Genomic DNA, 15,914 nt, shown 5'->3' with positions numbered 1-15,914 from the left:
TGCTTTGAAACGTATTGAAACTAATTTATGGTCTGGCGTGTGATCAGCTTCTGTATATGTTCTGTGTCCTTGCAAAGAAAGTCAAGAACGTGCAACCTGTGATGGCGGGCTCAGTGTTGGATGAAGGTCCCTTGTGTCCACTTCCTTAATTAGCGCAGGGGGAAACCATAAAACTGAAAGTTCAGTAAGGAAAGGGGCAGATACGAAAAGAGAGTGTTATTGGAATACGATTTGGAGGCCGAGTGCGGAAGAATGGGGACCTGGCCCGGCTGGTTGACAGGGCTGAGTGGGAGGCCTGGACTGGGGACAGCATGTAATTACTAAAAAATAACTGTATCGATCACTAGGAGCAAGAATGCTAGTAGCAATAACAGCAGCAGTGGCGGAAGTACGCGAGTGTTAGTCGCCCAGTCGTGCCCGACTCTGCGGCCCCCATGGACTGCAGCCACCAGGCTCTTCTGTCCATGAGATTTCCCAGGCAAGAAGACGGGAGTGGGTTGCCATTTCCTTCTCCAGAGGATCTTCCCGACCCAGGGACTGAGCCCAGGATTCCTGCACTGAAGGCAGATTCTTTACCGACTGAGCTACAAGGGAAGCCCCACAAGTACGCAAACAGCAACACAAAGAGACGACCAATATGGTGCAGAGGCCGACAGTAACGGTGGGAGGTCAGCCTCCCGCGGCAGCCCCTGCTCGAGCAGGAAGTCCCGGCCCGCCCCCGGCCCCGCCCCGCGGAGCCATCGATGACTCCGGCTCGGCGCGCCCGCCTGCCTGGCCTCGGCGCTCGGCTCGGCATGCCTGCGGCGCTGCCATGGAGACGCAGCCCGCCGCCCGCTGGCACCGCCCCGCGCGTCCCCGAGGCCCCGCCGCGCGGGTGGCCCGGGCAGGACGACTCGGGGCGCGGGCCAGGTGATCGGGCGGGCCGCGGGGGGACGCGGGCCGGGTCGCCGGGGGCTGCGGGGCGCCGCCGGGCGAGTGGGCGCCCGGGATGCTGGGGAGGCGGTGGGGACGCGCCCTGGGCGGGGCCGGGGGGACGTGGCTGGGCGATGGGGGTGCGGGTCGCACGGGAGGGAGAACTTGCGTGGCTGGGAGAGCCGGGGCTGGGCCTACTGTGGATGCGCCCCGTTCGGTTTTCCCCTGACGTCATTTTCCTTCGGGTTCAGGGCCCTCCCGGCTGCTCGGAGGAGAAAGGGGGCGCTGGGTGGGTACCAGCGTGCCCAGTGTGGGCAGGTCCCTTCTGCGCCCCGTCAGATTCTTAGAACTTATTTCGCAGCTCTCCCTGGACATTAGCTCTCCAGTAAGGGGTTTCCCCAGTACCACCCCCCCGTAGTTCACAGAAGAACTAGGATGAGGCATCCTTCTGCTTCTTAAACCCAAGCTCACTGCGTCACCGGGGAGCAACCGAAGTAGTGGGAGCCTGGGGCTGGGTGGCTTGGTTTAAGGGCTGTGATCCCAAGAGTTAAGGAGGATCCCCTGCCATAAACCGTGCCAGCACCGCTGGGGTCCTTTCCTCTCCTGACACCTGACAGCAGGTTCGTTTCTTTGTAGCCTCACCTTGCGGAGGAGCTGAAGGCTAGGCAGAAGAAGGCACTGCACAAAAAGCTGGTCCACATCCCTGGCAGGGATCAGACCGCCTCCGCGCTGCTGAAAGCTGACCCAGGCACAGATCAGGAGGGCAGTTCGTACAGAAGCTGCTGTCGGTTTCTGCCTAGTTTACAATGTCTTTTCACGCGGGACAGCGGATCTCTCTCTTCAGATGCAGTGGTGTGAGTCGTGGTGTTGGACTCGCAGTGGACACCTGACAAGTCCCCCCCGGGGTGAGGGCCTCGTCCCTGTCATCGGCACACCTGACTCAGAGCACAGACCCGTCACCGGGACACGCTGACCTGCCTGCCGACTCACGCGTGGCTCTTGGCGGTCTTCAGAATGCTTGGAGACTCCTCTCCAGTTTCTTCTCAAAGAGCCCTCATAAAGGGTGTTGCCTGCAAATGGCCTGAGTTCCTCGTTACCATTAAGTTAAAGAAGAAATCCTCACACCCAGCTGCTGAAAACCTTATTCATTAGTGGCATTTAGAGCAGAGCAGGTGGCCCAGGAGAAGGGAGGCTCTAGCCAGTGATGAGTGGCCGCGTCCCGCTGGCAGAGAAAGCTCTGTCTGAAAGCTACGCCCGGCTCCGGTACCGGGACACTTCCCTGCTCATCTGGCAACAGCAGCAGCAGAAGCTGGCCTCCGCACTGCCCGGGACGTACCTGAGCAGGAGCCGAAGCATGTGGTACTCACAGTATGGGAACGAGGCCATCCTTGTCCGGGACAGAAACAAGCTGGATGTCTCACGGGACACAGGGCAGTCCAAGTTTTGTTCTGTAATGTGACTCTGGGGTGAACATCTGAGTGCAGGCACCAGGCTGCCTTGCTGACCCCCCAGCCCTCACTGGGAGATTCTGACAGGGAATGTGAAGGTTGAGCTGTGATAGAACCCCCGAACCCCAGAGGTGGCACCTCGCCCGCCCACTGTCGGGGTGATGGGCGGACTTCTGGACCCCATCCTGAGCCTGCAGGCACCGCAGGCCTGGCTAGATGCTGTCTTGGTCATGCTTCCAAATAAGTCACGCGAGAGATACCCCAGGTACAAACAACCTTTTCACATTCTTACAGGTTGTCTCTAGTATTCCCTTCTGCCTGGTAAACAATGGGTCAAATCTAAAAAAAGAAAAAAGAATTGGCGTCATGTAGGATTGGAAATCCATTGGCAGGACCACAGTGGTTTTACTCTAAACAGGTCATTGGCAGCAGCATTTCAGCAAGAACTCTGTGGCACTTGAGTTTGAGTCTAGTTACCAAAACGATCATTGCCCACGATGCACCGTGATGGCTTCTACGCTAGCTTCCTGATGCTCGGGGCTGTGGGCAAAGGCATCCGAAAAAATTAGGTAGGGAAACCCCCAATTATGAAGTTACACCTCAGGTTTAATCACAGAGCTGAAATAGGCAGGTTCTCAGCCGACAGCAGCCCAGCCTCTGCTCCGGGGCTGTAGCCTCCCCCCGCCCCCCCGCCGGCCACCTGCAATGTTTGCTGTGTGTCGGGCCCCACCCCCACCCCCCGTGTGGGCAAGTTCATGAGTCAGTTTAAAGGGATTTGCTGTAATTAAAGTCCATGTGGCGAGGCGAATGCCAAGGTGTCTTGAAGCTGAATTTTCTTTTTAAATAAATCTTCAGGCAGCTCCTTCATTCCTCACTCCGTATTTCAATCTGTTTGTTCATAATATCCTACCTTGGCCTCCAGGGCTTTTGTTTGTTTACAACAGTAACGTCGAACAATTGCTCAGAACCGCAGGGCAGGCAGCGCTCCGCGGAGCCCACAGCTGGGCAGAGATGCCCACAGTGCACCCAGCGCTTCCGTGAGCGTGGTTCCTCGTGCAGGCGTGCAAGCCAGTCAGCACACAGCATCCAGCGGGGAAGGGCCGGGCCAGACTGCATTCCCCAAAGGTCACACATCCAGCCAGAGGCCTGGTCCTGGCTCATAGAGCCTCGGCTTGCTTGCCGCCTGCGGTCGGGAGGCTGGAAGACAGAGTTCCTTTAAGTGGCTCCCCGAGGTGAAGAGGAAGCCTGTCTCATGTAGAGTCGGGCCTGTGCAGTAAAGGCTTGCCCGTCCAGGCACCCGGACACTGGAATTCCCCAGGAGAAAGGCCTTGTCGGCATCTCTGCAGTCCTCCGACTTAAGTCCAGCTCGGGAAGGAAGCAAACTTCTGACTTAGCTGGAATGCCTGTGCCTCCCCCTAGAGTGATCCAGGAAAGGGCCGTGGCTGGTTGGCTGCAGTCACAGAGGTGGTGGCCGGACAGCAGAGCAGGCACTGGTCAGGGCGTGCAGGTGGCCACGTGCCCGGGGCTGCTAGGACATGGCTGCTTGGTGAGCAGGGAGCTTCCTTGCCTCAGGGAAGCCTGGGCACCTGGCCTTCCCCACCGGGGCTGGGACACCGAGGTAGATGTGCTCAGTACCTGGCCTTGGGGAGCTCAGGCTGGGTGCCATGTGCCAAGGGGATACAGGGGCAGGAGGCCTCGGGCCTACACAGCACACCGCTGCAAGGCCTGGCTGCAGCGGTCACGTTCAGGGAACAGCATCAGAGCCGGCACTTGTCTCGACACCTCCTTGGTCCCTTGCCGCCAGGTTCCGAGCCGCCTAGAAGAAACCTCAGCGTGTACACCATCCGACGCGGTTTTTTGAAAACATCCTTGGGCCAGACGGACGAGCACTGGATCTCAGGAAGCACCTCAGTGTAGACAGAGGGCCCAGTGGGAGCGGCAGACAGATGACCGGGTTGGGGTGGGGGGGGGGCCTGCAGGTCAGCCACGGGGGCAACCGCTGTGCAAGCCACTGGCCGGGGTCCTGGGGCCTCCCCGACCTGGGCTGAGGACCAGAGCCACTGGGCCCACTGAGACCCCTCGGATGCTCCGGGCATTCCCACCGGGAGCTACATGATGTCAAAGCGAGGGCCCCCTCCCCCCATCACACCAGCCAGGGGAGTGCTGGGAGCCCAGAAAGCAGAGATGGCGCCTCTTTTTTTTTTTTCTTTTATTATGAAAACAAAACAAATGCCCCAGGAGAAGGGTCCATGATCACCAGAAACAGTACTTTCTACCACTTTTATTCTGTCGTGATGAGGCCAGCACTGCAGTAAACAAGCTAAAACTACTTACATCGGACTCATTTTCAGTAACTGACATTTACAGGAATATACTAGAAACGGCACTAAAAAGTTTAAGAAAAGTTACGGTAAACTTGCATGCACATCATACAGAAAAGTAACATTTTAAATATAAAAAAAGGAAAACTTCCTGGAAGTGTTATGCCAGTATCAGGGAACAGCGCTACACCAAATGTAACGAATCCTTTATTGTGGGCGGTGTTCCCCTCCCCCCCAAACTGTAAAAGATGTGAATGTTGCAAAAGAACAAAAACAAAAAACAAACAAAAAAGAAAACGCATCTTAACAGTCTGTAAGCAAGATGAGTGAGCAAGGGTTTCTGGAATTCAGTTCATAGCCGAAGCCGCCCTCTCGGCCCCCAGGGGTTGGGGGAAATGTTTGAAAGCCACAATATCGAGTCCTGCACGGGTGCGACCTGCTGAACACAGTTCCTAACCCTCTAGTTCTAGGAAAACTAGAACAACTCCACTTGCCCAACACAAGAGAAATGGAAACAGCAAACACCCATAGGCTGACGTCAGGGGGTGGAGGGAGTCCCCCCAAAACTCTGAAATCAGTTTTGAGTCTGGACAGAAAACCTTAAAAAAAAAACCAATGACCTACAATCGCTCAGTTCTCCAGCAGCATCAAAGCCAGCAGATCTTTCAGTGGAAAGGAGCAGAGGTGGCTGAGAACCCCTCCCACACCCAGAAACCAGTGGACAGGAACTGCTCGCGCTGCGCCCAGCACTGGGGCCCCCTGTCTCCCGCCGAGCGGCTGGCAAAGGAGACCCTCCCCACTGACAGCTGGAGGGGCGCCCCCGGGGAGCTCCCAGCACCTCCAGGCCCCTTGGCTTGGATCTGTTTGTCACCCAGACATGTGTCCGCTGCCTGTCGCCCCTGAGATCCTTCTTTAAGACCTTCCAGGGTGTACCAAGTCCTTAAAGTCATAGTTTTTACTCCACTAAAGATCTGTTTAGCAAACACCTTTGAAAAACAGGGCAGCTTTTAAAAAAATGGCAAGTTTAAAATCCATTTATATTTTTATTACAATGAAAAGTTGAACGAACTGGCTCAACACTCACCACAGGTCAGAATCAGTGGCAGTCAGAAAAACGGCAACCTCCACGTTTCATGAGGGTCCTACCCCATCAGAGCGCGCCTTAGCCGTCAAGGTTGGTGGCATCCAAGCGGATGTTAGGAATTTTTAGAACCACCACCTGTTAGGACGCCAACAGCTAGTGCCCTGATCCACCCAGAAGGGCTGTCAGGAAGAACTCGACCCTGGACAAGCGGCTGGGCCGCCCCCAGCCCCTCCCCAGCCCCCACCTCCGTGAGGTCCCGTCACTTCTGTGCTAACTGAGAGGCTCCCCCGTGCAGTCTGGAGGGAGGGAGCCCTCCTGGGGCCAGAGGCTCCTCCAGCCTGGAGAGAGACCAGGCCAGCGGGAGCTGGGCCAGGCCGCTGCGGGCTGGAGGCCGGGAGACACGGTGGGGCAGCGGGGGCCGCCCCCTCCCTGGAGGTGGGGTGAGGGATGCCCCACTGGGGGCTGTGAACCCCTGGCCAGAGCCACGCGGCTCAGAGCTAGGCAGGCGGTGTGGGTGGGCACCCCGCGCTCAGGGCCCTGCGGCAGCCTCTGGAGAAAACAAAACCGAAACGTAACCTTCTGTTAAACTCTGTATATTATTATTACTTTTTTTTTTTTTTTTTTTACAATAGAAAGTTAAAAATCAAGATTTAGATTTACATTTCTTTTTCTCGCAGATTACAAAGTTTATATTATATAACTGGGGTTCCCTAAATCGAAGTCCTTTTTAAAACAGTCCTAAGAGAGACCAGAAGTGAATATAAAAGAACTAAATGAAATTTAAAAAAAAAAAATGAGAATGTGCTGCAGCCGGAAGTCGTCTATGACCTGTGAGTCTCCAGATTTCACACGCACACACGCACACGCACACACACGCACACACACACGAGAAAGAACGAGAACGGAAACCCCGCAGCCCCGAGACGAGCACGCGGACGAGGTTGAGCACCGCGCGGGGGCAGGAGGCGGTAGCACCTGGGGCGAGCGGCCCGCGCCCCGCGGGGTCTGGGCTCCCCTCACGCCACGGAAAAGGCCTGCATCTCTGCTCCTTTGTTTCTTTTTTTTTTTTTAAATGCATTTCTTTTGCGGTTTTGTTTTTCTTTCTTTAAAAAAAAAATGACCAATGATGTTAATAAATAAAATATTCATATATACACGAGACTGGGACGATGGTTCCGGAGTGCGTGGCAGCTGCTGGGCTGGGGACACACGTGGGGCTGGCCTTTCGTAGAAAATTGCTGAACCTTTTTTACAAAAAGAGTCTCCTTTTTTTTTTTTTTTAAAATCTTTTCTCTTTTTTTTTTTTCAAAGTTGAGGTAAAAGTTTCAGTGTTTGGGAACCCTCGTGCTGCCCACGCAGCTTCTGTGTTCCTTCTGGGAGCTCCCAACATCACCGGAGATCAGAAAGACGGGGCTACTCTGCACGCCCCCTCGCCGGCTCCCCGCCCGCAAAAACTCGGGCTGGGAGCCGCAGGGACCCCTCCCGGCGGGGGCCCAGCCCTGGCCCTCACTCACGGCAGGGGCGGGCCTGGCTGTCCGCAGCCCCTGCAGAAAGAGCTGCCCTCGACGTGAGGGTCAGGGCCCAGGGCCCCCAGAGACGGAGATAAACCCTGTCGGCAAAGCCAACAGCCTTTCCGTGCGGTACCACGTCCGAGACATTTCCTCGGGAGACATTCTCGCTGGGGCTACAGACCAGGTCGGGCTTAAGGAAAGGGGTTCTGCAAGCACCTTCAGACCACACCTCACACGTTTTCCTACGGTTATCAGGTTAGCGTCTGAAGCCAGCATCTCCAAGGGACTTGAGTTCAGTTATGGAGGAAAGACCTTATGCCAATTCACAGCTTCTCAAAGTCTAATGGACACACACAGAAAGATCTCGGTTGACCTATTAAAGCCAGAACTGGAAGATACCATAACACTGAAGTGAAAAGAGAACCTGCACACCATGGAACGAAAGGAGTATATTAACCACCAGAGGGAACACCGCGGTGTTCCGGCGGGGCGGCCACCGGCTGCGTCCTGAGCCGCGCGAGTCCCGGGCTCACTCGGAGTCGCTGCTGTCCGAGCTGGATCCGCTGGTGCTGCTGCTGCCGGACTCGGAGGAGCTGCTGCTGCTGAGCCGCGAGGGCCCCCCGGACGCGGCGGAGCCCGACTTCTCTGGGGGAGACGCACAGGTGAGCGGCGCGCACCCCCACACCGGCCCGCCGCCCCGCCATCCACTCGGCCTTTCCTGCAGCCCCCGCGCTGGTTCCACACCCCCGACCCACCCAGATCCTGACCTGGCTGCCTGATAAATGCGACCAAACCCACTGATATGAGTCAACGCGTTGGTGAGGCTGCGGGGAGTCTGTCTGGTGCCTGTACCCTGTTCCCGGCACGGGGCTCCCAGATGCCCCGAGGCCTCCTGAGTTTATGCTAACGAGAGACTGGGGTGGGACCCCCGTGAGAGCCTCAGCACAGGCTGGTCACCAGGAAGGCCACGTGACTGGAGGGCGGGAACTTCCGGCTCCCCCACCCCCGGCCCTGCCCTGCCCTGCCATCCACCCCCCAGCTGGCCACCCCCCATCCACCCCCCAGCTGGAAGGGAACTGGCATCCACTTCTTCCCAGGCCCAAATGCATTTGGCTTTGCTGGCCTCTGAGCTGTTTCTGCGCTCACTTCTGACACCAAATGTGTGAGTTCTTCTCACACCAGTTTCCCCAGGCTCCAGCACGCACGAGCTGGGCATCCGTTCCCTCCGAGGGGAGAGGGCTGGAGGAGACTGAACTCTAGAGAAACCCCGCGACGCAGCGGGCTCCCAGGCGCTGGGAGGGGCGCCTTAACCCTGAGCCCCCCACCCAGCCCTGTGCCTCCCGCCCACCTGGCTGACCCCGAGCCGTGGCCTTTATGGCAAACCACTGTGTGACTCAAACTCATGATTCCCGAATTCTGGGAGCCATTCCAGCAAACTTCCACACCTGAGCAGAGTGTCGTGGGGGTTCCCAATTCACAGCCCGGCAGCCAGAGGTACAGGAGAGGCGGGGGACTCGCACCTGGCGTCTGAGCCCTCACCCGCAGGGTCTGCACCATCCCCGAGGAGACAGTGAACTGAACTGAACTGAACTGAACGGCTGGACGCCCAGCTCGTGCCGGAGCCTGGAGAACTGGCGTGAGAGGAACTCACACAGCGGGTGTCAGAAGTGAAGGGAGAACCAGCTCAGAGGCCAGAAAAGCCGAACGCACTCGGGCCTGGGAAGAAGTGAGTGCCGCCAACCAAGAGGCCCTGATGGGCTGTGGAGGGCGGGGGCCGTCCACCCAGGCAGGCGGCTCTGAGCTGCAACTGCGTGCCCACCTGCCCTGCCCTAGGGGGGAGGGCCCTGAGGCCCACCCTGGCACCGGGCGAGCAGGGCAAGGCTGTGGCAGCCAGCTGCTACATGGCCAAGACTGAGCCTAGAATCTGACCACCACCTGGGTAGGAAAAAAGGTACGTGCCCTTTCTCACAGGCTACAGAGAAAGGAGGCAAGGGGAGTCAAATCACCTGCTCACCTAACCTGAGGCCCCGAAGTCCATAAAGCGCGCGGTCCGGGGCTGGAAGTCAGCCCCTCTCCCTGCCTGAGATCAGGAAGCTCACTGCTGGGGGCCAGGACCCCCCGAAGCTGCATGGTGGGACCCCAGTCCTTCCCAAGTCACGGAGTCCAGCCCGCCACGGACTGCGACCGGGCCGTTCCAAAACGCCTGCTCCCAGGGGCTCCACGGAGTGGCGCTTTCCCACATGCCTGCCACCTGCTCAGCCTCGGGGACCCATGCACAGGTAAGGAGATCAGGGTTTCGGGGGGTCGACAGCCTGCTCTGGGACACGCAGCGCGCTGTGCGGTGGGGCCACAGCACCGACCCGCGGCCCTCCCCCCGCCCCGAGCAGCACGGGGGCGGCCCTACCTCTCTTGGCCGGCTTCTTGCTGTTGCTCAGCTGCCCGCTGACATCCTGCAGCCGCCTCTCCAGCTCCTTCTTCTTCTCCTGAGCCAGCTCCTCCTTCGACTTGGCCGCCTGCTTCTTCCCGCTCGTGGCTGTGGGAGAGCAGGGCGCTGTGGCTGCGGGCAGGGCAGGTGGGCGGCCTCTGGATGGCACAGGCCCCACGGGCGGATGCCCAGCCCCCCAAGGCGGAGCCCCTGCCCGCCCGGACGGAGCGCCTGCCACAGGCAAAGCTCCGGAATTGTCTCAGAACTCCTGAGGTGGGCCGGACCAAGCTCCGCTGCACCGGGGTTACTTGAAGCCCTGACCTCCCCTCCGCCCCTCCTGGTTTTCGTTCACGGTGGCCGAGGCTCTCCCGAGGCTCCCCCTGGAGCCCAGTCCACCGCCTGGCACACCTGCGCCAGCACCGCTGAGTCCACAGGCCACTTACCGAGGGTCAGATGTGCCAGGACCGCAGAGAGCAGCAAGATGCTCCACCCAGAAGGCTGCCCCCCTCAGAGCAAGTGAGGGGCAAGCGGCCCGAGGGGACCACACGCAGGAGCGGTGCACCCTGGGTGCTCCTCAGGGCTGCCGGGGGCTTGCCCTTCCTCTCACTCCCCAGGAGCCACTGACCCAGGCAGCGACGCATTCCCGTCCAGTGAATCGGGAGCCAGTGCAATTGCCCACCCTGGGAGGCCTCTGGACCCTCAACCCTAGGCAAGGGAACCGGTCTGCTGAGGCAGCGAGCCAGCAGCAGGCGAGCTGCAGTCAGACCCTAAACGGAGGCCTCAGCCAGCACCTGCGTGAGCGCGGCTGGAGCCGGCCCCCGGGCCCTGCCCGCACCGGTGAAGGCGGGGGCACACGAGCGTGGCCCACCTGCCCAGGGGCGGGGGCTAATCAGGGGTCTCGCCTGCGTTAGTGAAGGCCGGGGCACACGAGCGCCGCCCACCTGCCCAGGGGCAGGGGCTAATCAGGGGTCTCGCCTGCGTTAGTGAAGGCCGGGGCCCAGGAGCAGGGGGAAGAAGGGTTCTGGCTGGGGAGGGGCTGGCGGCCAGTCTCAGCTAAGCCCCGCACCCTGGGGTGAGCAGACGGACGCTGTGCCCTGGGGGCGTGAGGCAGAAGACGGGGGAGGAGCCCAGAGCCCGCGACCCGCTCCTCCTCTCCGGGCTGCCTGGTTGGGGACGGAAGGAGGGATGGCGGGGGACGCGGGGGGTGGCAGCCAGAGAGCGGTGGGCGGCAGGAACGCACTTTGCCCGGCAACTTACAGAATGGCTTCCTTTGCTTTTTCTGTAAACAAGACTTGACATATCTCTCCAGCTCCCGCAGCGTGGTGGGCTTCAGGGTCTCGAAGTCGATCTCGATCTCGTCGGGGTTGGAGTCCCGCAGCGAGGGCTCCCGCGACTGGATGATGTGCACCACACGGCCCAGCTTCTCCCCCGGCAGCCGGTTGATGTCCAGGCTCAGCTGCCGCTTCTCATCGTAGCTCATGGGCAGCCCCTCCTCCTCCTCCTCCGAGTCGTAGGAGGCCGACGCCTGCTTGCCGCCCTTCTTCGGCTGTCTGAGGCAGAAGGCAAGGGGAGTCATAGCGTGGCATCCCAGCCCCCACCCAGCCCCTGCCCGCACCACCCCGCTCCGCCGAGCTCCACCCCCAAGACCCTGGCCCTCGTCCTCCCCAGGACCAGGCTCTCTTTCCAAGGAGCAGCCCCAGTGGCACCCAGACAGAGGAGCCGGGCCACCGCCCGGGGATGCACCTGCATCTCCAGGGACGTGGAAGACCCTGCTCCAGAGATCAGAGGCCCCACCAGCTCAGGGAGGCCTTGGCCAGGAAACAGCCACAGCGGGCGGCTCCCCTCACTGTCCCACAGGCATCTCAAGTGCAACAGGTCAAACTCCGTTCTCAAATAACCCAAAGAAGGCAGGAAACGGAACCGAGGAAGGGACAGACAGAAAATAATGTAACGGTGGACAGAAACCCTTGACAGCGTATTCAAAAGCAGAGACATCAATTTGCCGGCAAAGGTTCGTCTAGTCAAAGCTATGGTTTTCCCAATTGTCACGTATGGATGTGAGAGTTGAACCATAAAGGAGGCCGAATGCCGAAGAATTGATGTTTTAGAACTGTGGTGCTGGAGAAGACTCTCGAGAGTTCCTTGGACTGCAAGGAGATCAAACCAGTCCATCTTAAAGAAGATCAGTCCTGGGTGTTCACTGGAAGGACTGAAGCTGAAGCTCCGATATTCTGGCCACCTGATGCGAAGAGCCGACTCATGAGAAAAGACCCTGATGCTGGGAAAGATTGAGGGCAGGAGGAGAAGGGGACGACAGAGGATCAGATGGTTGGATGGCATCACTGATCCCATGGACATGAGTCTGAGCAAGCTCCGGGAGACTGTGAAGGATAGAGAAGCCTGGCGGGCTGCAGTCCACGGGGCCACAAAGAGTCAGACACAGCTGAGCAAGTGAATGACAAAAGATGGAAATCCAACTGTATCAATAATTACATTAAATATAAATCATCTAAATACACCAATTAAAAGGAACAGGTGGTCAGACTGGGTAAGAACCAAGACCCAATTTATAGGCTGTCTACACAAACCCCTCTTTAAAATACAGAGGTAGGTTAAAAGTAAAAAGATAGGGGGAAAACATCCCATGTATATATTAATCAAAAGAAAACTGCAGTAGCTGTAAAAACTTCAGACAAAGTAGACTTCAGAAAAGGAATTTTGTCAGGAAAAAGAGAGATGCTGTGTGATGACAAAATGTCAGCTGGCCCAGAAGACAGCACAGTCCTACACGTGTGTTCATCTGAAACCAAGCCTCAAAATATATGAACAAAAACTGACAGAAATAAAGGGAAACAGGAAAATACGCAATTCTACTTGGAGAATTCAATGATTCTCTCTTGGTAATTAACAGAACCAGTCAGCAAGAATACAGACGCTCCCAACACCACTATCAACTAAATTAACTTAACTGACATGTTTTTGTCTGTTTGGGGTTTTCAGATTTTTTTTTGCATATACATGTATCTATACTCTTCAAATTCTTTTCCCGTTTATGTCATTACAGAATATCAAGCCGAGTTCCCTGTGTTATACCGTAGGTCCTAGTTGGTTAGCTATTTATTTCTTCTCCAAATGCCCTCTTTATCATTCATTTATTTTTGGTTGCGCTGGGTCTTTGACGCTGCGTGTCGGCTTTTTCTAGTTGCGAGTGGACTCTTGTGATGGAGCATGGGCTCTAGGGCGTGTGGGCTTCAGTGGTTGTGGCACAGGGGCTCAGCTGCTCCATGGCACGTGCGATCTCCCCTGATCGGGGTCGAACCTGTGTCCCCTGCATTGGCAGGCGAATTCTTTACCTCTGAGCCAGGGGAAGCCCGGTTATCTAAGCAGTGTGCACACGTCAATCCTACACTCCTAATGTATCCCCCTCTTCCACCTGTCCCCTCCCCGCCAACCATAGATTCATCCTCCAAGTCCATGAGTCTGTTTGTTTTGTAAGTTCATTTGTGTCTTTTTTTTTAGATTTTTTTTTTAAATCTTCTAACTGACATTTATACAACACTCCACCCAACATCAGAAGAATACACATTCTTTTCAAGTATACATGGAATGTTGACCAAGACAGACCATATTCTGGGCCATAAAATAGATCTTAAAATTTCAAAATGCTGAAAACATACAAAGTATGTTCTCTGACCCTGGAAATCAGTAACTGAAAAATATATTGAATAATCTCCAGATATCTGTAAGTTAAACATACTTTTAAATAGCCATGGTCAAAAAGGAAAGCTGAAGAGAATTAAGAAATATTTGGAACTTAAATGAAATCACAACAAGTCACATTTGTGAGGAATATACAGCCAAAGCAGTGTTTAGATGCAAACTTATAGCATTAAATGCTTATATTGGAAAAGAAGGTCTGGAACTTCCAGGGGTTAAGAGTGTGCTTCCACTGCAGGGGTGTAGGTTCGAGCTCTGGTCAGGGAATTAAGATCCTGCATGGCTCAGAACAAAAAAAAAAAAAAAATAAGAACTCAATCATCTAAGCTTCTATTTTCAAGCTAGAAAAAGAAAAGCAAATTAAGTCCATATCAAGCAAAGGGAAATAATAAAGTAAGACCAAGATGAAAGAAAAAGAAACCAGAAAAGTCAACGAAGTCAAACACTGGTTCTTTGAACAACCAACAACACTGGTCAAATTCTCCAGATTCACAAAGAAAAACACACGAATTACCAATACAAGGACCGAAAAAAAAAAACACATTACTACAGACCCTACAGACTTTAAAGGTGAGGGGACATTTCAAACAAACCTTCCATAATGTGAAAGGTGAAAACAGACTCAAAAAATAAACCAACATCCTTGCTTCCTGCGTCTGTTTAAAGGATCGAACTCACGGTTAAAAACCTTCCCACAGAGAAACTCCAGGTCTAGATGGATTCCCGGTGAACTGTATCACACATCTGAGAACCCCAATTCTGGGGGCTTCCCTGTGGCTCAGTGGCAAAGAATCCACCTGCCGACGTAGGAGACACAGGTTCGATCCCTGGTCGGGGAAGGCCCCAGGTGCCAGAGAGCAACCAAGTCCACGCACCACAACTACTGAGCCTGTCTGTGCTCAGAACCTGGGAGCCTCGGCTGCTGCAGCCGGACGCCCCCCAGCCCGTGCCCCAGAGCCCGGGAGCCTCAGCCCCTGCAGGCGGGCGCCTCCAAGCCTGTGCCCCAGAGCCCGGGAGCCTGGCCCCTGCATCCGGGTGCCTCCCAGCCTGTGCTCAGAGCCCGGGAGCCTCGGCCGCTGCATCCAGGCGCCCCCGAGCCTGTGCCCCAGAGCCCGGGAGCCTCGGCCCCTGCAGGCGGGCACCCCCAGCCCGTGCCCCAGAGCCCGGGAGCCTCGGCCCCTGCAGGCGGGCGCCTCCAAGCCTGTGCCCCAGAGCCCGGGAGCCTCAGCCCCTGCAGGCGGGCACCCCCAGCCAGTGCCCCAGAGCCCGGGAGCCTCGGCCCCTGCAGGCGGGCACCCCCAGCCGGTGCCCCAGAGCCCGGGAGCCTCGGCCCCTGCAGGCGGGGGCCCCCAGCCCGTGCCCCAGAGCCCGGGAGCCTCGGCCCCTGCAGGTGGGGGCCCCCAGCCCGTGCCCCAGAGCCCGGGAGCCTCGGCCCCTGCAGGCGGGCGCCTCCAAGCCTGTGCCCCAGAACCCGGGAGCTTCGGCCCCTGCAGCCGGGCGCCTTGGAGCCTATGCTCTGCAACAGGAGGACCCCCAGCAGCGAGAAGCCCACCCACTGCAACTAGACAGCACCCCCTCCAGCAACGAAGACCCGGCACAGCCAAAGAGAAACTGAAAAATGAGGAGGATGCCAGTTCTGTCAGCCTACCCCAGGGGACAGAGGACAGCACTTCCCAGGTATGTCTGAGGCCGGCAGCACACTGATGCCAGAACCAGAGACGGAACAGGGAGCGGACTGCTGCCTCCCCGGCAAGAGGGAGGGAGGGGACACACAAGCCCCGACCGCTCCCGCGGCCTGGCTGCGACGGGAGCACACGCCCCGGGCTCCACCAGCCCTGCCTCCGCCAGGCACCCAAGCCTGTCCCTTCTGCCACACCAACAGTTCTCGAAGCCACACGCCTCCGCCCCAACCAACGGGTACGCCGGCCCCTCCTGCCTGGGGGGCCGTATCAGCCTCAAAGGGCGTCCTTTCGTCCACTCTGGCCCCCTGCGCCCCCCTCCTCCACTCCGGCTTCACTTGCTCAGAGGATAAACCGCGAGCCCCTGAACGAAGCCCGTCAGCCTCCGCAGCCTGAACCCTCCCCTCCTCCCAGCCCCAGCTGCGCTCCTGGGCGGCGCCCCCCTTGTCCCGGTCCCCACAAGGGACACGTCCCCCTCCCCGCCACAGCTGTGCCCGCTGCCCCTCCTGGCTCCTGGATCTCCATCCTGACCCCCCGCGCAGCCGGATGGAGGAGGTCTGGAGAGGTCTTCTCATCTGGGGAGCTCTTCGCCTCCCCTCCTGGGAGGAGCCCCCGGCCCCCACACACCTCCCCACACTATCCCCGCCCATCTGTGGCCAGGGCAGCGCTGGGAACCAAGGAAAGGCCGTGGGGGCCAGGGAGCTGTGCGCCAGGGGGCACCACCCCCTGCCGACCCTGCACATAACTGGGCGATCTGGGAACGGGGTGCCCGGAGCCCGACACACCCCCAAAGAAAACGCCTGCCCAGAACAGGACA

General features: G+C 57.8%; 2 protein-coding genes across 2 annotated transcripts in view; one reads left to right on the top strand and one right to left on the bottom strand.

Moving 5' to 3' along the window:
- The first annotated feature begins 839 nt into the window (after positions 1–839).
- On the top strand, positions 840–3,227 carry BRD3OS (BRD3 opposite strand). Its single transcript, XM_061154232.1, has 2 exons — positions 840–909; positions 1,549–3,227. Exon 2 carries the CDS (start codon positions 2,117–2,119, stop codon positions 2,369–2,371), a length of 255 nt encoding a protein of 84 aa, XP_061010215.1. The 5' UTR covers positions 840–909; positions 1,549–2,116; the 3' UTR covers positions 2,372–3,227.
- A 1,325-nt stretch (positions 3,228–4,552) lies between these two features.
- BRD3 (bromodomain containing 3) overlaps positions 4,553–15,914 on the bottom strand; it is a 36,166-nt gene continuing 24,804 nt past the window's right edge. Inside the window, exons 10-12 of the mRNA XM_061154217.1 lie at positions 10,959–11,251; positions 9,681–9,809; positions 4,553–7,921 (exon numbers count right to left, since the gene is read on the bottom strand). Coding sequence (XP_061010200.1) covers positions 7,806–7,921; positions 9,681–9,809; positions 10,959–11,251 — 538 coding nt within the window. The 3' untranslated portion in view covers positions 4,553–7,805. The remainder of the gene's footprint in view (positions 7,922–9,680; positions 9,810–10,958; positions 11,252–15,914) is intronic.

This window comes from Dama dama, chromosome 11 (assembly GCF_033118175.1).
Source record: "Dama dama isolate Ldn47 chromosome 11, ASM3311817v1, whole genome shotgun sequence".
NCBI lineage: Eukaryota > Metazoa > Chordata > Mammalia > Artiodactyla > Cervidae > Dama > Dama dama.
The sequence above is the reverse complement of the archived record's forward strand: the minus strand, read 5'-3'. Positions and strand labels throughout refer to the sequence as shown.

What these genes read in the sequence shown, in the direction of transcription:
- BRD3OS (XM_061154232.1), top strand. Translation starts at nt 2,117, where the DNA reads ATGAGTGGCCGCGTCCCGCTGGCAGAGAAAGCTCTGTCTGAAAGCTAC.